Source organism: Eubalaena glacialis, chromosome 7 (assembly GCF_028564815.1).
Source record: "Eubalaena glacialis isolate mEubGla1 chromosome 7, mEubGla1.1.hap2.+ XY, whole genome shotgun sequence".
In the NCBI taxonomy this organism is placed as follows: Eukaryota; Metazoa; Chordata; class Mammalia; order Artiodactyla; family Balaenidae; genus Eubalaena; species Eubalaena glacialis.
Window position 1 is genome coordinate 69,411,099 of NC_083722.1, and position 14,043 is coordinate 69,425,141.

At 43.3% G+C, this 14,043-nt stretch overlaps 1 protein-coding gene across 1 annotated transcript in view; it reads left to right on the forward strand.

The window, feature by feature from the left end:
* SCN11A (sodium voltage-gated channel alpha subunit 11) overlaps window positions 1–14,043 on the forward strand; it is a 77,040-nt gene continuing 62,997 nt past the window's right edge. Inside the window, exons 1-4 of the mRNA XM_061196616.1 lie at window positions 1–103; window positions 6,931–7,241; window positions 10,729–10,847; window positions 11,866–11,967. Coding sequence (XP_061052599.1) covers window positions 6,975–7,241; window positions 10,729–10,847; window positions 11,866–11,967 — 488 coding nt within the window. The 5' untranslated portion in view covers window positions 1–103; window positions 6,931–6,974. The remainder of the gene's footprint in view (window positions 104–6,930; window positions 7,242–10,728; window positions 10,848–11,865; window positions 11,968–14,043) is intronic.

The following is a 14,043-nucleotide window of genomic DNA, read 5'->3' on the forward strand; positions in this document are numbered from 1 at the left end:
TTGCCAGGAGCAGAAGCTCGGACTCTGCGAGAGACTTGCTCTGCGGAAAGCTTCAAGAGGTACCACAGGGGCTGCTGCCTGGAGCCACCTTACCAGGAGGCAGGTAAGTCCTCTGGGCTGGGGGCAGCCCTGTTCTTCTGTCCTTTCAGGGCTGGATCTGCCACTATGGAACTTGCTCTGTTTTTTTCATTAGGACAGAGTACAGACCTTTTGTAACCTTTTCCTGCTCAAATCAGAGGCAGAGACCAGGTATAGGATACATGGCTCAGGTGATGGGGTCCATCAGGTGGTTCTCCTCCTTTCAAATGCTCTGAGAGGGCATGAGGTCATGGGGACAGGAGATGGCTGGCTGGCTGGCCTGGTAGGTGCTTGCAACCCTGGACTTTGTGTCAGGAATTGGACTTTTCTAGAAATGATGTGCTCAAGTCTTGTCTCCATCTGAGGCTATGGTGCAAATCCTCCAAATATTTTCTGAATTCCCTGTGGCCAATTAACTTAATCAGAAATTGATGTACATGAGGGGTTTTGTTTGTTTGTTTTTTTGTTTTGTTTTTGTTTTTTGCTGAAGAGCTAGCAACTTAATCTTGGGATTGGCTTTGGACTGAGATCAAATTGTGTTAAAGTCTGTTCAAGTTCGCTTTCTTTCTGATTTTCTTATGGGATCTATGAAGGAGGAAGAGTATATATATATATTCTTGTAATCCACATTAACGTACATAGCTTATGAATCACCAAAGTTAGGAACTTGTTATGCAGACCACCACCCAAAATGGATGAAGGGGCATCCTGTAGGATATATCCACCATTGGGTTGTCTGGCTTGTATAAGTGGGAGGGTGTCATGGTGGGGCCAGTGGAATGCCTGTGGGAGTGAAGTGAATGGGGCGGTGGTGGTGAGGCTGATGTCCAGGGAAGAATGTCACACACAGTGAGGGTGCTGTCGACCCAGTGCAGCCCAGCTGGAAGCTGTGTGGCTTTCTCCTCCTGACTCCCTTCTCTCAGGAAGGGGTGTCTTAGTTTGAGTATGAAGAACTAGGCACGTAGGTGGAATTGCATGGTGGTGACTGTTTGGGACTGAGATTTTCCAGCACTTACGGGATCATAGGCAAGTGTCTCCATTTCTCTAAGCCCTAATGTTTTCTTCTGTAAAATGTGGACGATATAATAATATCTGCCCTGTAGCTCTCTTGGGAAATTATGAGAGATAATCCATTTAAAGTGTTTGACAGTGCTTAGCCTATGGCTCAGAACTCTTATTAACCTCAGTGTGGACCTTTGGCATTTTAGGTTGTGTGGACCAGATCCACGCCAAAAGGTTCTGGTTGTGCAGCTGCAATCCTTTTGTGACTTCCCCTTACTGGTTAGGGTAAAGTGTGAGGGTCAGGTTGTCCAGTTTGACTCCTTACTTGGAGAGAAAATTAGAGAGAAACACTAGTCAAAGGAAGATGTAAGGTTAAAATCTCTGCCTCTTAGGAGAAGAATTCACCTTAATTGCAGATGAATATTTCCTTTTAGAAATCCCCCAAGGATAATATTTATCTCATGAGGTTGCTCTGAGGATAAAATGAGATAATAATTTTGCCTGGAACAAGGTAGACATCCTTAAATGACATCTATCATTGTGAAAATGTTTGTGATATCATGTTAATTGAAAAGTTCATAGGGTAAAATTGCATACCCATCATAATGACAGCTATGTAAATATATTCACAGAAAGACTGTGGAAAAGAAATACACCAAAATGTTAAAATTTGCATATGTTAGGTGGCTTTGGTGAGTGATCATTTCCTTGTCTTGTTTTCTAAATTTTATTTAATGGATGATTCTATCAGCCCAAGCCCTGGCAGGAAACAGATGGCACATTCAAACTGGGCATTTTGAGGATGTTTTATTGAAGGGACATTTTACAAAAGTTCAGGCAGAGTAACAGTAACAGAAACAAGTGACAGTGCCGTTCTCAGGTGTGCTGAGAGTGGGGAGCCATTACACCCTGCATCTGAAGGGGCAGGGGGAGGTGCTGTAGAACTGGAGGAGAAGCTGTGTGGATGGGCCATCTGATAGGAGCTGTGGTGCATGCTGCCATCAGGGAGAGAGTTGGGAAAGAAGTCTCCAACCTCATTCTCCCCTATTTTCTGGGTCTCTTGCTGGTGCCTCCCATTGGCCAAACTCAACCAGAAGCCAGAGTTCAAGGGACCCCAGTGAGGGGTCCATGTGGATCAGCTTCATGGGCACTGAGCAGGGTGGGGAAGGATGGGGAGAGACCTGTAGGGCAAACTGAAGATGGCCAGCACAGTAAGGTTATGTAGCTTTTGTAATTATAGGTAAAGTCATAAATAAGAAACAAAAGCCCTTTGCCACCCTCAGTGCTTTCACATGTGCATACTCTTCCCTCTTTCCTTTCAGCTCCATGACTTCCAGTCTTTGTAACCATGCCCTCCTCTGGGCTCCCACAGCACCCGGTGCTTCCCCTAGTGTAGCCGCACTCAGTGTGTGGTTTCATCCTTTGTCCTTAACTTACCTGATTCCCCACACCATTTGTAAGACCCTTGAGGCTGGGATGGTGTTTTATATCACTTTGCATTTCTAGCACCCAGCACATGAGTGAATGAATGATTGGAGTTCAGATCTAAATACCTCTATAAAGCTATAGATTTGAATTAAGGTCCAGAGCTATCTAATCTTAACAGAGAGTGAATTCCCAAAGAATTTAGGGCCTCTGCTTAAGGAAGTGAGGTTTTGGCTCTCTTTCCTAGATGAGAGTTTGTTTACTTTCTATTTAGTGGGAGTGGGCCCGTGAGCCGGCTGAACACAGGCTGGTCCTCAGAGGCCCTGACAGATGGCTTCCCACCTCCCTTGCCAGTCTAGCCCATCACCTGATGGAGGTCTGGCAGAGCCTCCTCACAGGCCTCCCTGTCTCTCATGATTGCCCTGTGTCAAGTCATAATTCACATGTTGCTGGCCTCCTGGTTTAGGACTGCAAATTGAGATTAAGCTTGCTTCCTTTCTGACTCGAGGAGATTTAGAGCCTGTCTTCATACCTGATATTGACTCTATTTTGATTCTCTGTTTTGACTCTCTGTTTTGAATTAGAGGATGTTTTGAGCCCTTGAAGGATTTTTACAATCCTTTCACAATCCTATGGGAGTAACATACATGCATATAATTCAAATATCTCAGGAAGAAAACATGTTGGGAAGGATATAACATGAAAAATAAAATGTCTCCACCTTCACCTATATATCCAATCACACTGTTAACCATTTCAGTTTTTCAGTCTTCTGGTCATTGTCTCACTTAACTCTAAATAATTCTCTTATTCTTCTATTTCTTGATTTATCAAGTTTAAGTAAAAATTATTGAATTGCCCCTATGTGCGATGAGGGATTTAGCTTATTGACAGTAATCCTTCTGCCTTTCTCATGATTTCTTCCAGTTTTTGTTCCTTATATTTCTAATTTGGTTTTGCACTTGATTACCTGTGTAATTTTAAGGGATATATTTATACTTGTATTGCTTGATCCGTTGACCTTCCATAGAACGTCTTAATTCTCCATGTGTTTAGGATGAGGAAATTGGTGCCTCTGAGCTTCCCCTCACCTTTTCTCTCCAACTCCAGCTTGCAACAAAATTTTATAACATTGATAACATTTGAAGTCTTTTCTGTAATTATAATTAATTTTGCTTTATGTATCAGATTGTTAAAAATCAAAAACTAATATATAACCTTTATGATATAAAGATTTTGTAGCTACTAGTCTCTAAAACCAAGTACTATATTTGGACCCATAAAGAAGGGGATGGACTCTGATGTCACTGACCTTCTGCTGCATGAAGGAGAACGTTCTAAGTGTCAAGGTCAAGTGGAGTCTCTTTTTTTCCTGTTCTTATATTCTGTCGGCTGCTCAGATCATTTAGTTGGCTTCATATGTAAAATGTGACTTTCTGAAGAACATTTTGTTTCCATGGAATTTCTAATTACCTTTCTTTTTTACCTATTAATAAACCAGTTTTTTTTTTAATTTTAATTTTTTTGGCTGTGTTGGGTCTTAGTTGTAGCATGCGGGATCTTTCTTTGCAGCATGCGGGCTCTTCGTTGCGGCCACATGGGCTTCTCTCTAGTTGTGGCACTCGGGCTCCAGAGCTCACGGGCTCAGTAGTTGCAGTGCGCAGGCTTAGGTGCCCCGCGGCTTAGTTCCCCGACCAGGGATCAAACCCGTGTCCCCTGCATTGGAAGGCAGATGCTTAACCACTGGACCACCAGGGAAGTCCCCATCTATAACAAATTTTGACATGTGCAGTTTCAGGGGTTGTCAGTTTTATTTTGTGTTATTTATTTTTATTAAGTCTCTTTTCCTCAAGGACCCAGTCAAAATAACCCAGGGTCAGAACAGCAGGGCCAGAATGTCCAGTTTCTTCTTTAATAGTCTCATTATTACGGCAGCAGCCCTCTGCTGGATTTCTTGCTGCAACTTAGCATAAGGTCCAGTTTTTGCCATCCAGGGTCTTTCCTGGCTCATCCATTTTGTAGGATCAACTAGCATTCATATGCTATTTACTGCAAAAGACTTCATGCTTGTCTTAAATGTCTTTTATGAGCTCTAGAGCCAAATTCAGTAGAATCTCATTATATGCTCACTTCATTTATACAAATTCAGTTACATATGTTTACGAGAGAGAGGTGAGGGAAGAAATAGAAGGGAAGAGGAACGGAGGGGAGAGGAGAGGAGAGAGAGTAATTTAAATAGTACGGCCAATTCCATTATCCAGGAGCGTCCATAAAGAGCTTGACCCTGAATGAATGCAGGACAGAATGCACTGAATCTACGGTCCCATATTTGGTTTCTGTTGACATATGGCTCACACTTTGTGAGTACTGCATTACCCTTAGTGTGTTTAAAGACACATATGTTGCCCTTATCATGGCCTTTAAACAGAATCCAACTACTTTCTTCACTGAAGAAAGAGGTTCTATTGAATTTGTTGACCAGTGAGTTGGGATGCCTCTTCAATATGGTACCTCCCTAAGGAATTTGCAAAGGAAGTTTTGACTATGTTTTTTGTTTTTGTTTTTTTCTTATGTGCTTTTTTTCAGAGGCTAACACGTGTAAGCTGTGATTTCTCTGTATTCAAGTGCTTCCCGGTTCTCTCCACTTGCAGGTCCCATCAGTGGCTTCAACTCCATGTGTTTTAATCTGAATCTATTCCCCCAAAGCTTTCTCCTTCCCTAGTGATCTCTATCTGAGCGAGTGGCACTGTTGACTCACTTGCCGAAGCCAGGAGCCTTGACTCCTTCCTTGCCCTTAAATCCCTCTCTTCCCATGAATCACTTGTCAAGGCTATTTTTTAAATGACTCTCAAATCCATCCACTCCATTAGGTCATCCTCAGTGGTTATGACCTGTTGCAACAGTTTCCAAGCTCATTTCTCCTATTCTGGCCTTCCCAACTCCTTCATTCCCCTATCCCAAGCCTATCCATTCTCACCAGTAAGAGGGATATTAAAAAAATGATAGTGTTACTCCTCTGAAATAATAATAATAGTAATAACCCACCCTTTAGTAACACTCCGCTACCCTCAGGGTGAAGTCCATGATCTTTACTAAGGATTACAGGCCCCCACATGCTCTCCAGTGCTGACTGACCATTCCACTCCACACAATCTCCATTCTGGGCAAACAAAACCTGTTGATGGACACCATGTTCTTTTTCAACCAAGTGTCCTCGTACATGCTCTTTCCTCCCCCTGCAACACTCTAATGTCCCTTTTTTTCTTCTCTGAGACTTACATCTCCTTCAGGTCTCAGCTGAGACATTAAAGCTTCGGTAAGCCATCCCTGATTCTGCAAAACTGCTTAGATGCTTATCCTATGAACAGACATAGCACCCTCTATTTCTTTCCTATAGTAGCATTTGTCTTACTCTACTGTAATTTCATGTCTTTTGTCTGTCTTCTCCACTACAACAGGCAGTGTAACTGTAGGGCCTGGAGGAGAGACTGAGGTTTTTTCACCATTAGTGCCTAGCACTGTGCCCGGAACAGGCTCTGAGCACATGGTTGTTGAATGAATAAACCAGTCCTATGTTGAGTTCCCCATTGTAATTCCTTGGAGTGGTGTGGGAGTCAATCCTAGATTGGCATTCAGTAAATTAGAAAGGAAGAAGATGCCTGGCATGGGAAATAAATGCATTCAACTTAACCACTAGTGCTTTTTCTCAGAGTCTAGTTTTAAGCCTGAGGCTGTAGAGAAAGTCCTTGTAGAAAGGGCTGTCAGGGATAGGGGCTGGGAGAGCTATTATCCCATGATAGAGTGACCTATTAGCTTTGGCAAATCCTTTTTGCTTTCCTGGGGTCTCACTTCTGCCAGGTCTGGGTCTCAGAAGTTAGGGAGCTGGCAAAGGATCATAGATGTTAGTGTAAATGTTCATGCCTGTGTTTATGGCTCTTTTGTTTCCATCCCACCACATTTCAAGAACTTTGCCAACCAAAGGTGAAGAAAGACTCATGCACTCATAGTTTTGATTTTACAACCCCCAACTATGGCCCACTTGATTCCCTATTCCTTCCTCTCCTGCTCACACTGTGGCCACTTGTCTACCATCTGCAGGTCCCATTTCAGTAGTTCAGCTGGTTCAGTCTTACTGTCTTCCTTGATGCTTGGGTCTCATTTTTAGAGACTGAGCTTCTTCTGCTCATTGATCTTGAACTCAGCTTCCCACCTATTTCCAGGTCCTCCAGGAATGATGACCTGCTTTGGTCTCGCCTATGCCCAAAATTCTTTTTATATCCACAATGGTGGTCACCTCTTCTGACCTTCTTCACAGCTAATGAGTTCCCAAACCCCCCCACCTCAGTCTCAACTCTTGTAGACCCCATGATATGGTCCTTGGAGAGTGGAATCTCAGGGCAGACAGTGTAATTTTCTACCTCCCAGAGCTCTCTGAGGATCTGCTGCTTGTCTCTGCCCCGAGGGTGAAGATGGATGACAGGTGCTACCCGGTGATCTTCCCAGATGCAAGGAATTTCCGCCCCTTCACTCCTGACTCTTTGGCTGCAATCAAGAAGCGGATCGCCATCCAAAAGGAGAAAAAAAAGTCCAAAGACCAGACAGCAGCAGAACCCCAGCCTCGACCTCAGCTTGACCTAAAGGTGTCCAGAAAGTTGCCCATGCTCTATGGTGACATTCCCCATGAGCTGATAGGGAAACCCCTGGAAGACTTGGACCCATTCTACAGAAATCATAAGGTACCCTCTGTGGGGAGGCTGGGGTGTTCTAACCATGTTCTAACCACCAGGTGTAATTGGCATTGCATGGATCTCCAAATATTGATCTTGGGGTATAAAGAGGCCAGACCCCACTTCTCCTTTGCTGTCACCCTCTGTCATTGCTTTCACAGTCCTGAGAATGGCTTTCATTACTAATTTTCTTTCTGTAATAATGCATGTCTTGGAAAAGAAGATGAATGAGGACGAGGAGCAGCAGAAGGGTAAAAAGAGAGCAGAGAAAACATAAAATGGTGTCAGGAAAGAGGACTGGACTAGCAGTCAGAAAGTTGGGTGTAGGCCATTTCAAGTAATTGGATTTATAACTTTGGTAAGTTGGGTAAATCACTTCACTAATTCTCACTTTTCTAATCAGTAAAATGGGAATAATGCCTGCCCTCCCTACATTACAACATAGGCATGCTATGGAGCCTTTATAAACTGTAAAACATTATAAACTGTAAGGCATTATACTGATATGAAGAATTAATATCACTGTCCATGAATGTCCGTTTCAGCAACTAGAGTTTACCTTGAAAAACTCTTAGGCAATAGGCTTTTTAGGCTATTAAATGAGATTTATGAAGGTCAAACACTTGGCACATAAGAGGAGCTCAATAAATGAAGTTTAAGAATATTGTAATCAAGTAGGCACATGCAGATTACATGTAAACTCCATGCCAATATGTGATAGGCTTGCTGTTTTATCTACCTAGATGTAGGGAAATTCTAGTAAAAGTTCCTCAAAGGGGTTTCTGGATGAGGAAACGTGAGCTCAGGCTCTTCCGATGGCTGTTTGAAAGCCTGGGGCAGTGAGGAAAGTCCTCTATAGACCATCCCCTTTCAGGAAAGACTCAGAAGACCTGGTCATCATCATCTCACTGTGTGATCCAGCAGAGAATGGAAAACCCACTTTGCCAGACTGAAGACAGGGAGGAAGGAGGCTGGGGAGTTTGGGGAAAGTCCTGGAAAATATGGGATGCTGAGAGCATCCTTTTCTGGCACCCATGAGAAACTGACCTCTCCAAAGAAAGATTGCCTGGTTTTTATGTCCTTGAATTGGACAGACTTGGGGTTACCAGGCCGAATGGGGACTGTGTGATGGAAGAAAGCTGGGTATGAGTGGGAAGGACAAAAAAGGGGAAAAGAGATGAAGGAGCAAAAACACTCCAATATTTCTCCTTCTCCTAATGCCCCAGAATTCCAGGGGCTTCTTGGAGGCAGAGTAGTTGGAGGTGAGATAACTCCTGAAGGCCTCCTTCTGCCTCTAGGCTGGGTAGGAGATCCAGGAGGTAGGCAGCAGCTTGGTGTTTTGCGGACAGTCCTGGGAGGACAGGCTCTGATCCAGCTGGGGTGGATGTTCTAGGACCATCTCTTCTCAGCCTGGGTCCTCCCTTTAAATCAAGAGACATGATACTTGTTCAGAGCTCTGCACACCCATGACCTAACACATTAGTGCTCTCAGCAGTCATGTGAGCTATGTGTGGTGTCATTAGCACTTCACCGTACAGATACGGAGACAAAACCTTGATGGGGAAGTGGCTTACACCAGGTCAAACAGCCAGTTAGTGGTGGAGCTGGGCCTCAAACCCAAGGGCTCTTTCTGTAGTTGCAGGTCACTTCCTCTCTTTCAAAGCTTCCATTTTTGAAGAGCTACAGGGAAAAGGGTGGAGATGTGTCAGCAAGCAGACAGGTTTAAATCATTAAAACCCTGGCGAGTGTAGTTAAATACACCATTAGTTGAAATATTTAAAGCAGTCAGAGGAGGCATTAATAAAATATCAAAATCAAAGGGCATAAAATGGATAACTAATAAGAACCTGCTATATAAAATAATAAATTAAATAAAATTCAAAAAAAAAAATCAGAGGGCATAGAAGTAGAGCCATATCATGCCACCTATTAATCTGGGTGACCCACCTTAGGAAGAGGTTTGCTCTCTGCCCTAAAATCGTCTTTCTGTCCAAAGAAAGGGCACAGAATCCCCAAAGTGAGTCTTAGACCCCTGGGCTCATAGCTTTTAAAGAACCCTGTGGCCCATTTCGTTTTGTTATGGAGGAAACAGAAAATATCCTAGTCCACATTTTCCCTGCAGCCAGATGGCCAGCAGACAAGTAAGTTCCAGCAACTCAGTGAAGGAAGTTGATGTTTGGCAGTGGCTGAAGTTCTGGTATCTCAACCAAGGCGGCAGCTACCCCACTGTTTCTGGGCCTGGGTGACAAGACCTGTCTTTCCTGTTTGAGAATATGCTGGATTACATGTCAAGTAGTACTTTTCTGCAAATCTGAAAGGAGCAATGACACAGGAGACAGGAATGACCCTAGTTCTATGAAGGCTTTTATAAGAGCCTTCAGGACACATAAAGGGACAGCCAGATGACAGTTAAATGGAAAGGGGGAGGTCTGAGGGTTGATGTTAGAAGCCTGTGAGTCATTGGTTGTTGTCCAGGTGCAGCTTCAGGCCCAGAGCCCAGGAAGACATGCAAGGAGGAAACGGGTGCAGGTTTGGTGTTTTTCAGTGAGGCCCAACTGAACAGTGCATCATTTGGTGTGTCTGTCCTGGATTTGGCATCCCAGGACGTACCCACTACAGGCCAGTAGAGCCTCCAGTGATTGTGACAGATAACCAAAAACACCCACACACATTTCCATTGCCTTCTGTAGGGCCTCCCCTGCCAGTCAAGAACCTCAGGCAGATTTGCCTATGTCCAGGGAGTGGGGGGGAATGGGAGAGCAAGTCTGGGAACCGTGATGATTTTTTATTGAAAATCCTCAAGGTTAGAAGTGAGTGGCAGACTATTTCATGTAGGACAGCTCAGGCATAACAATATAAACTCTCTAGGTACCTGACTATTCTAAGATTCATTACAAAGTTTTTTTTTAATTTAATTTTATCTTTTATTGAAGTATAGTGGATTTACAATGTTGTGCCAACAAAGTTTTCATTAGTAATCAAAATAATTTAAAATAATCTGCCGAGTGTGAATGTTCAATTCTATTTCTGTCTCTTCAAGTTCTCTTCTAGTTCTTGTCTCCATAAATATATACCATGGAGTACAATACAGAGGGTTTTGTTTGACCCAGTTATTACTCTTCACCCCTTTTTTCTTTATTTGCAGGGCCCATGCACTTCATTTCTGGGGCTTCCAGAGTATTTCACTGGGTGAACAGTCCACAGCTCAACAGTTATTTTGGGAGTGAGGGCTGACTTTCAATAGATCAGAGTCTTGGGACTCTGAGTGAGACCCAAGCCACATAGGGAGATCTCTTGGCTTCCAGAGTGACAGTGTAGGCTGGTCAGAAAGTACCTCTGGCTTCAGAAGACAGGTCTCCAATCAGAAGCTACAGTCACCATAATAAGACAAGCCATGCCTCAACCTGTGGTTCCACCGAATTTTCTCTGAATGAACTCATGATAAATATTGTTTGGTCACTGCCTGTAATTCCTGTTGTGTTTGTTTTTTTTGCAGACATTTATGGTGTTGAACAAAAAGAGAACAATCTACCGCTTCAGTGCCAAACGTGCCTTGTTCATTTTTGGGCCTTTCAATTCAATCAGAAGTTTAGCCATTAGAATTTCAGTCCATTCATATCCTTTTGTTGCTTCTTTTACCAAGTCCAGATCATGTGAAGTGTGCACAAGCCCTAGGGGATCACGTGTTTGTCGAGTGGAAATAGCTCATTCTTTTAACAAATACTGGGTGAGTGGCCCTGCTGTATGGCAGGGCTGTGCTGGGACTGGCACCTGTCTGGGATCCTGTGGCCTCACAGGAGACAGGTCAAAAGGCAGGAAATTTCTTAGTGAGATGGGCAGTCTGGAAATGGGAGTGTGGAGAGGCTCTGTTGTGCTTTGGCGGCATCAAGAATGGTCTCCTGAAGAAAGGAACATCTAAGTTGAGACCCAAATAAAGGGTAAACTGGCAACCTGTACACTGTGTTTAGCTGATAAGTGAGTTGTGCTAGAACTACAGTGTTTAAAGCTTTTTTAGAAACACTTTCTAGTGTTAAAAGTCCAGATTTTCAGGGGGTGAGGAGACACCAGGCAGTTTTAGATGGAGGGAAGGGGGTGTGTGAAAAAGACGTGGGTTGGTAGACGGAAGTACTCAGGAAAACGGGAAGGAATATCTATTAAGTTGGGTTCCCTAGAAGCAGAGCCTGAGATGGGATTCTTATTTAAGTGCTTTAGTGGGGGAGTGCTCTCTGGAAAAGGAAAAAGGGAAACAGCATGGAGCAAAAGGAGGAGCCAAGCAAGGACAGGGTCTCAGCTGAGCCCACATCAGGCATCAGCCGGAGCCACGGGGATCTCCAGAGCATGAATCTATCGCGGAGCTGCCCCGCCTGAAAGCCAGAGGCCGGGTTTTTGTAATTCTGTAGGTCAGACATGTGGAAAGGGAGTGTAGCCCTCCAGGGTGAGGAGGCTGCCATTCAGGCTGAGGACAGTTCTTCAAGGGAGGGGACAGCTGTGGGTTGTTCTCAGCCAACGCTCACAGTTAGAGGACAGATGCTCCTGCAGAAAAGGGGCCCTGCAGGGACCCCTGCAGCCTCAACTACAATAACTAATGACACATGCCATCCTGCAGTGTAGCTGCCTTAACGGCCCTGGTCACGTTGTTCAGCATGTTCATCATCTGCACCGTCATCATCAACTGCGTGTTCATGGCCATGACTCGTGGGAAGGACAGCATTAACATAGATACTGAGAGTGCTGAGTAAGTGTTTGTCCTGCACGCATTTGTCCTGTTTTTTTAAGCAAATAAACCTAAAAGAATTATGATTACCTCAGATTTTAGCTATGGAGAGAAGAAAAAATCACCCATAATCCCAGATCCCCAGCACAAATGCTGGCAGAGTCAGTTTCATTTTTGCATATGTACACTTACAATTGTCTTTAAAGGTCTTTTAAACTTACATTTGTAATAAACAGCACACATACAAATTTTATGTCTAGTTTTAAGTGGTCTTCTTTGTCCTTATGTAGGCTTAATAGGAGCCCATTTTGATGCCTATACAATATTTCATCAGGTGACTATACCATAATTTACTTAACTACTATTAACTATTTTACTACTATAAATAGCATTGCAACAAGCATCTTTTGGTATAAAGCTACTTTAAAAAATCATTATTTTCTTAGAATAGAGTCTTAGAAATGGACTTACTAGCTAGACAACCATGGCCCTGACTGGACACCCTAACTATGGTTGAACTGATAGTGACACACCCCAGAGGGCCTGATTTGCGTGGTGGGTTGAGGTCTCCCTATCATGGAGATCTCAAGCCCTGCTTCCAGCTGGTGGGCATGGCTGTACTCCACAGCAGATGTCATTTTGGTCCACATGTCCCACCACTGGCAGGCTTCTGCTGGAAAAGAGAGAATGGCAGGGTGGGAGGTGGAAGGCTAAATGGCTAGGCAGAAATAACAGTCAGAGGTGGCTGTCTCATTTGCTTGAGATCTAGATGAAGACTTGCAGAATCCCACACATCTGTAATTACAGCCTTTTTTCAAAATACCTATAATTTTATAAATTATACCTGAGTTTAAAAGATGGCATTTCAGGGCAGACATTAATTAATCTTCTGTGTTTATTTGTCACCTAGAAGGTGAGCAGTTTAGAAAAAAGCTGAAGCAGAAGTAGCTCTTGCCCAAGGCAGCCTCATGACCGTTTCTGCTCTTGGACTTAGCTGCTTTGGGATTCTTCGAGTTCCCAAGACCTTAGTTCTTTAGCTTTGAGGGCTAACAATGGTTGGACATTCTACCAGAAAAGGTCCACTTCTTTTACTCTGAACCAGCAGATTGTTCGAAATGATTGTTTCTGTCCCAGATGTGGGACCAGCGTGTGTGTGTGTGCGTGCGTGCGTGTGTGCGCGCGCGCCAACCAAGCATATTTTTATTGGGATTATAACAAGAGAGCTAGAGTATTGTCTTTTGGAGGAGGAGGAAGGGGAAGAAGGGAAATAAATTAGAAGACAGAACATGATGAAGGACTAAAGGAATAAAATGGAAATAGTTTTTTAAAAAATTGTGATAAAATACACATTACATCACATTTGCCATCTTAATCACTTTTAGGTGTACAGATCAGTGGTATTAAGTACATTCGCACAGATGTGCAACCATTACCACTCTCCATCTCCACAACTCTTTTAATCTTGCAAAACTGAAACTCTGTGCTCATTAAACAATAACTCCCCATTCTGCCCTCCCCTCCAGTCCCCTGGAAACCACCATTATACTTTATGTCTCTGTGTATTTGATTACTCTAGGTGCTTCCTGTAAGTGGAATCATACCATATTTGTCTTTTTAAACTAGTTTATTTCCCTTAGTATATGACCTCAAGGTTCATCCATGTTGTCACATGTGACAGGATTTCTTTCCTTTCCTAGGCTCAATAATATTCCGTTGCATGTATATACCACATTTTATTAATCTATTCATCTGTCAATGGACATTTGGGTTGCTTCTACATCTTGGCTATTGTGAATAGTGCTGCTATGAACATGGCTGTGCAAATATCTCTTCAAGACTCTGCTTTCAGTTCTTTTGTATATGTACCCAGAAGTGGGATTGCTGGATCATATGGTAATTCTATTTTTAATCTTTTGAAGAATCTCCATATTTTTTTCCATGGTGGTTGCACCATTTTACAATCCCACCACTAGTGCACAAGGGTTTTAATCTTGCCACATCCTCACCAACACTTGTTATTTTCTGCTTTTCTTAAAATGTAGCCAGCCTAATGAGTACGAGGTGATAGCTCATTGTGGTTTTGATTTGCATTTCTCT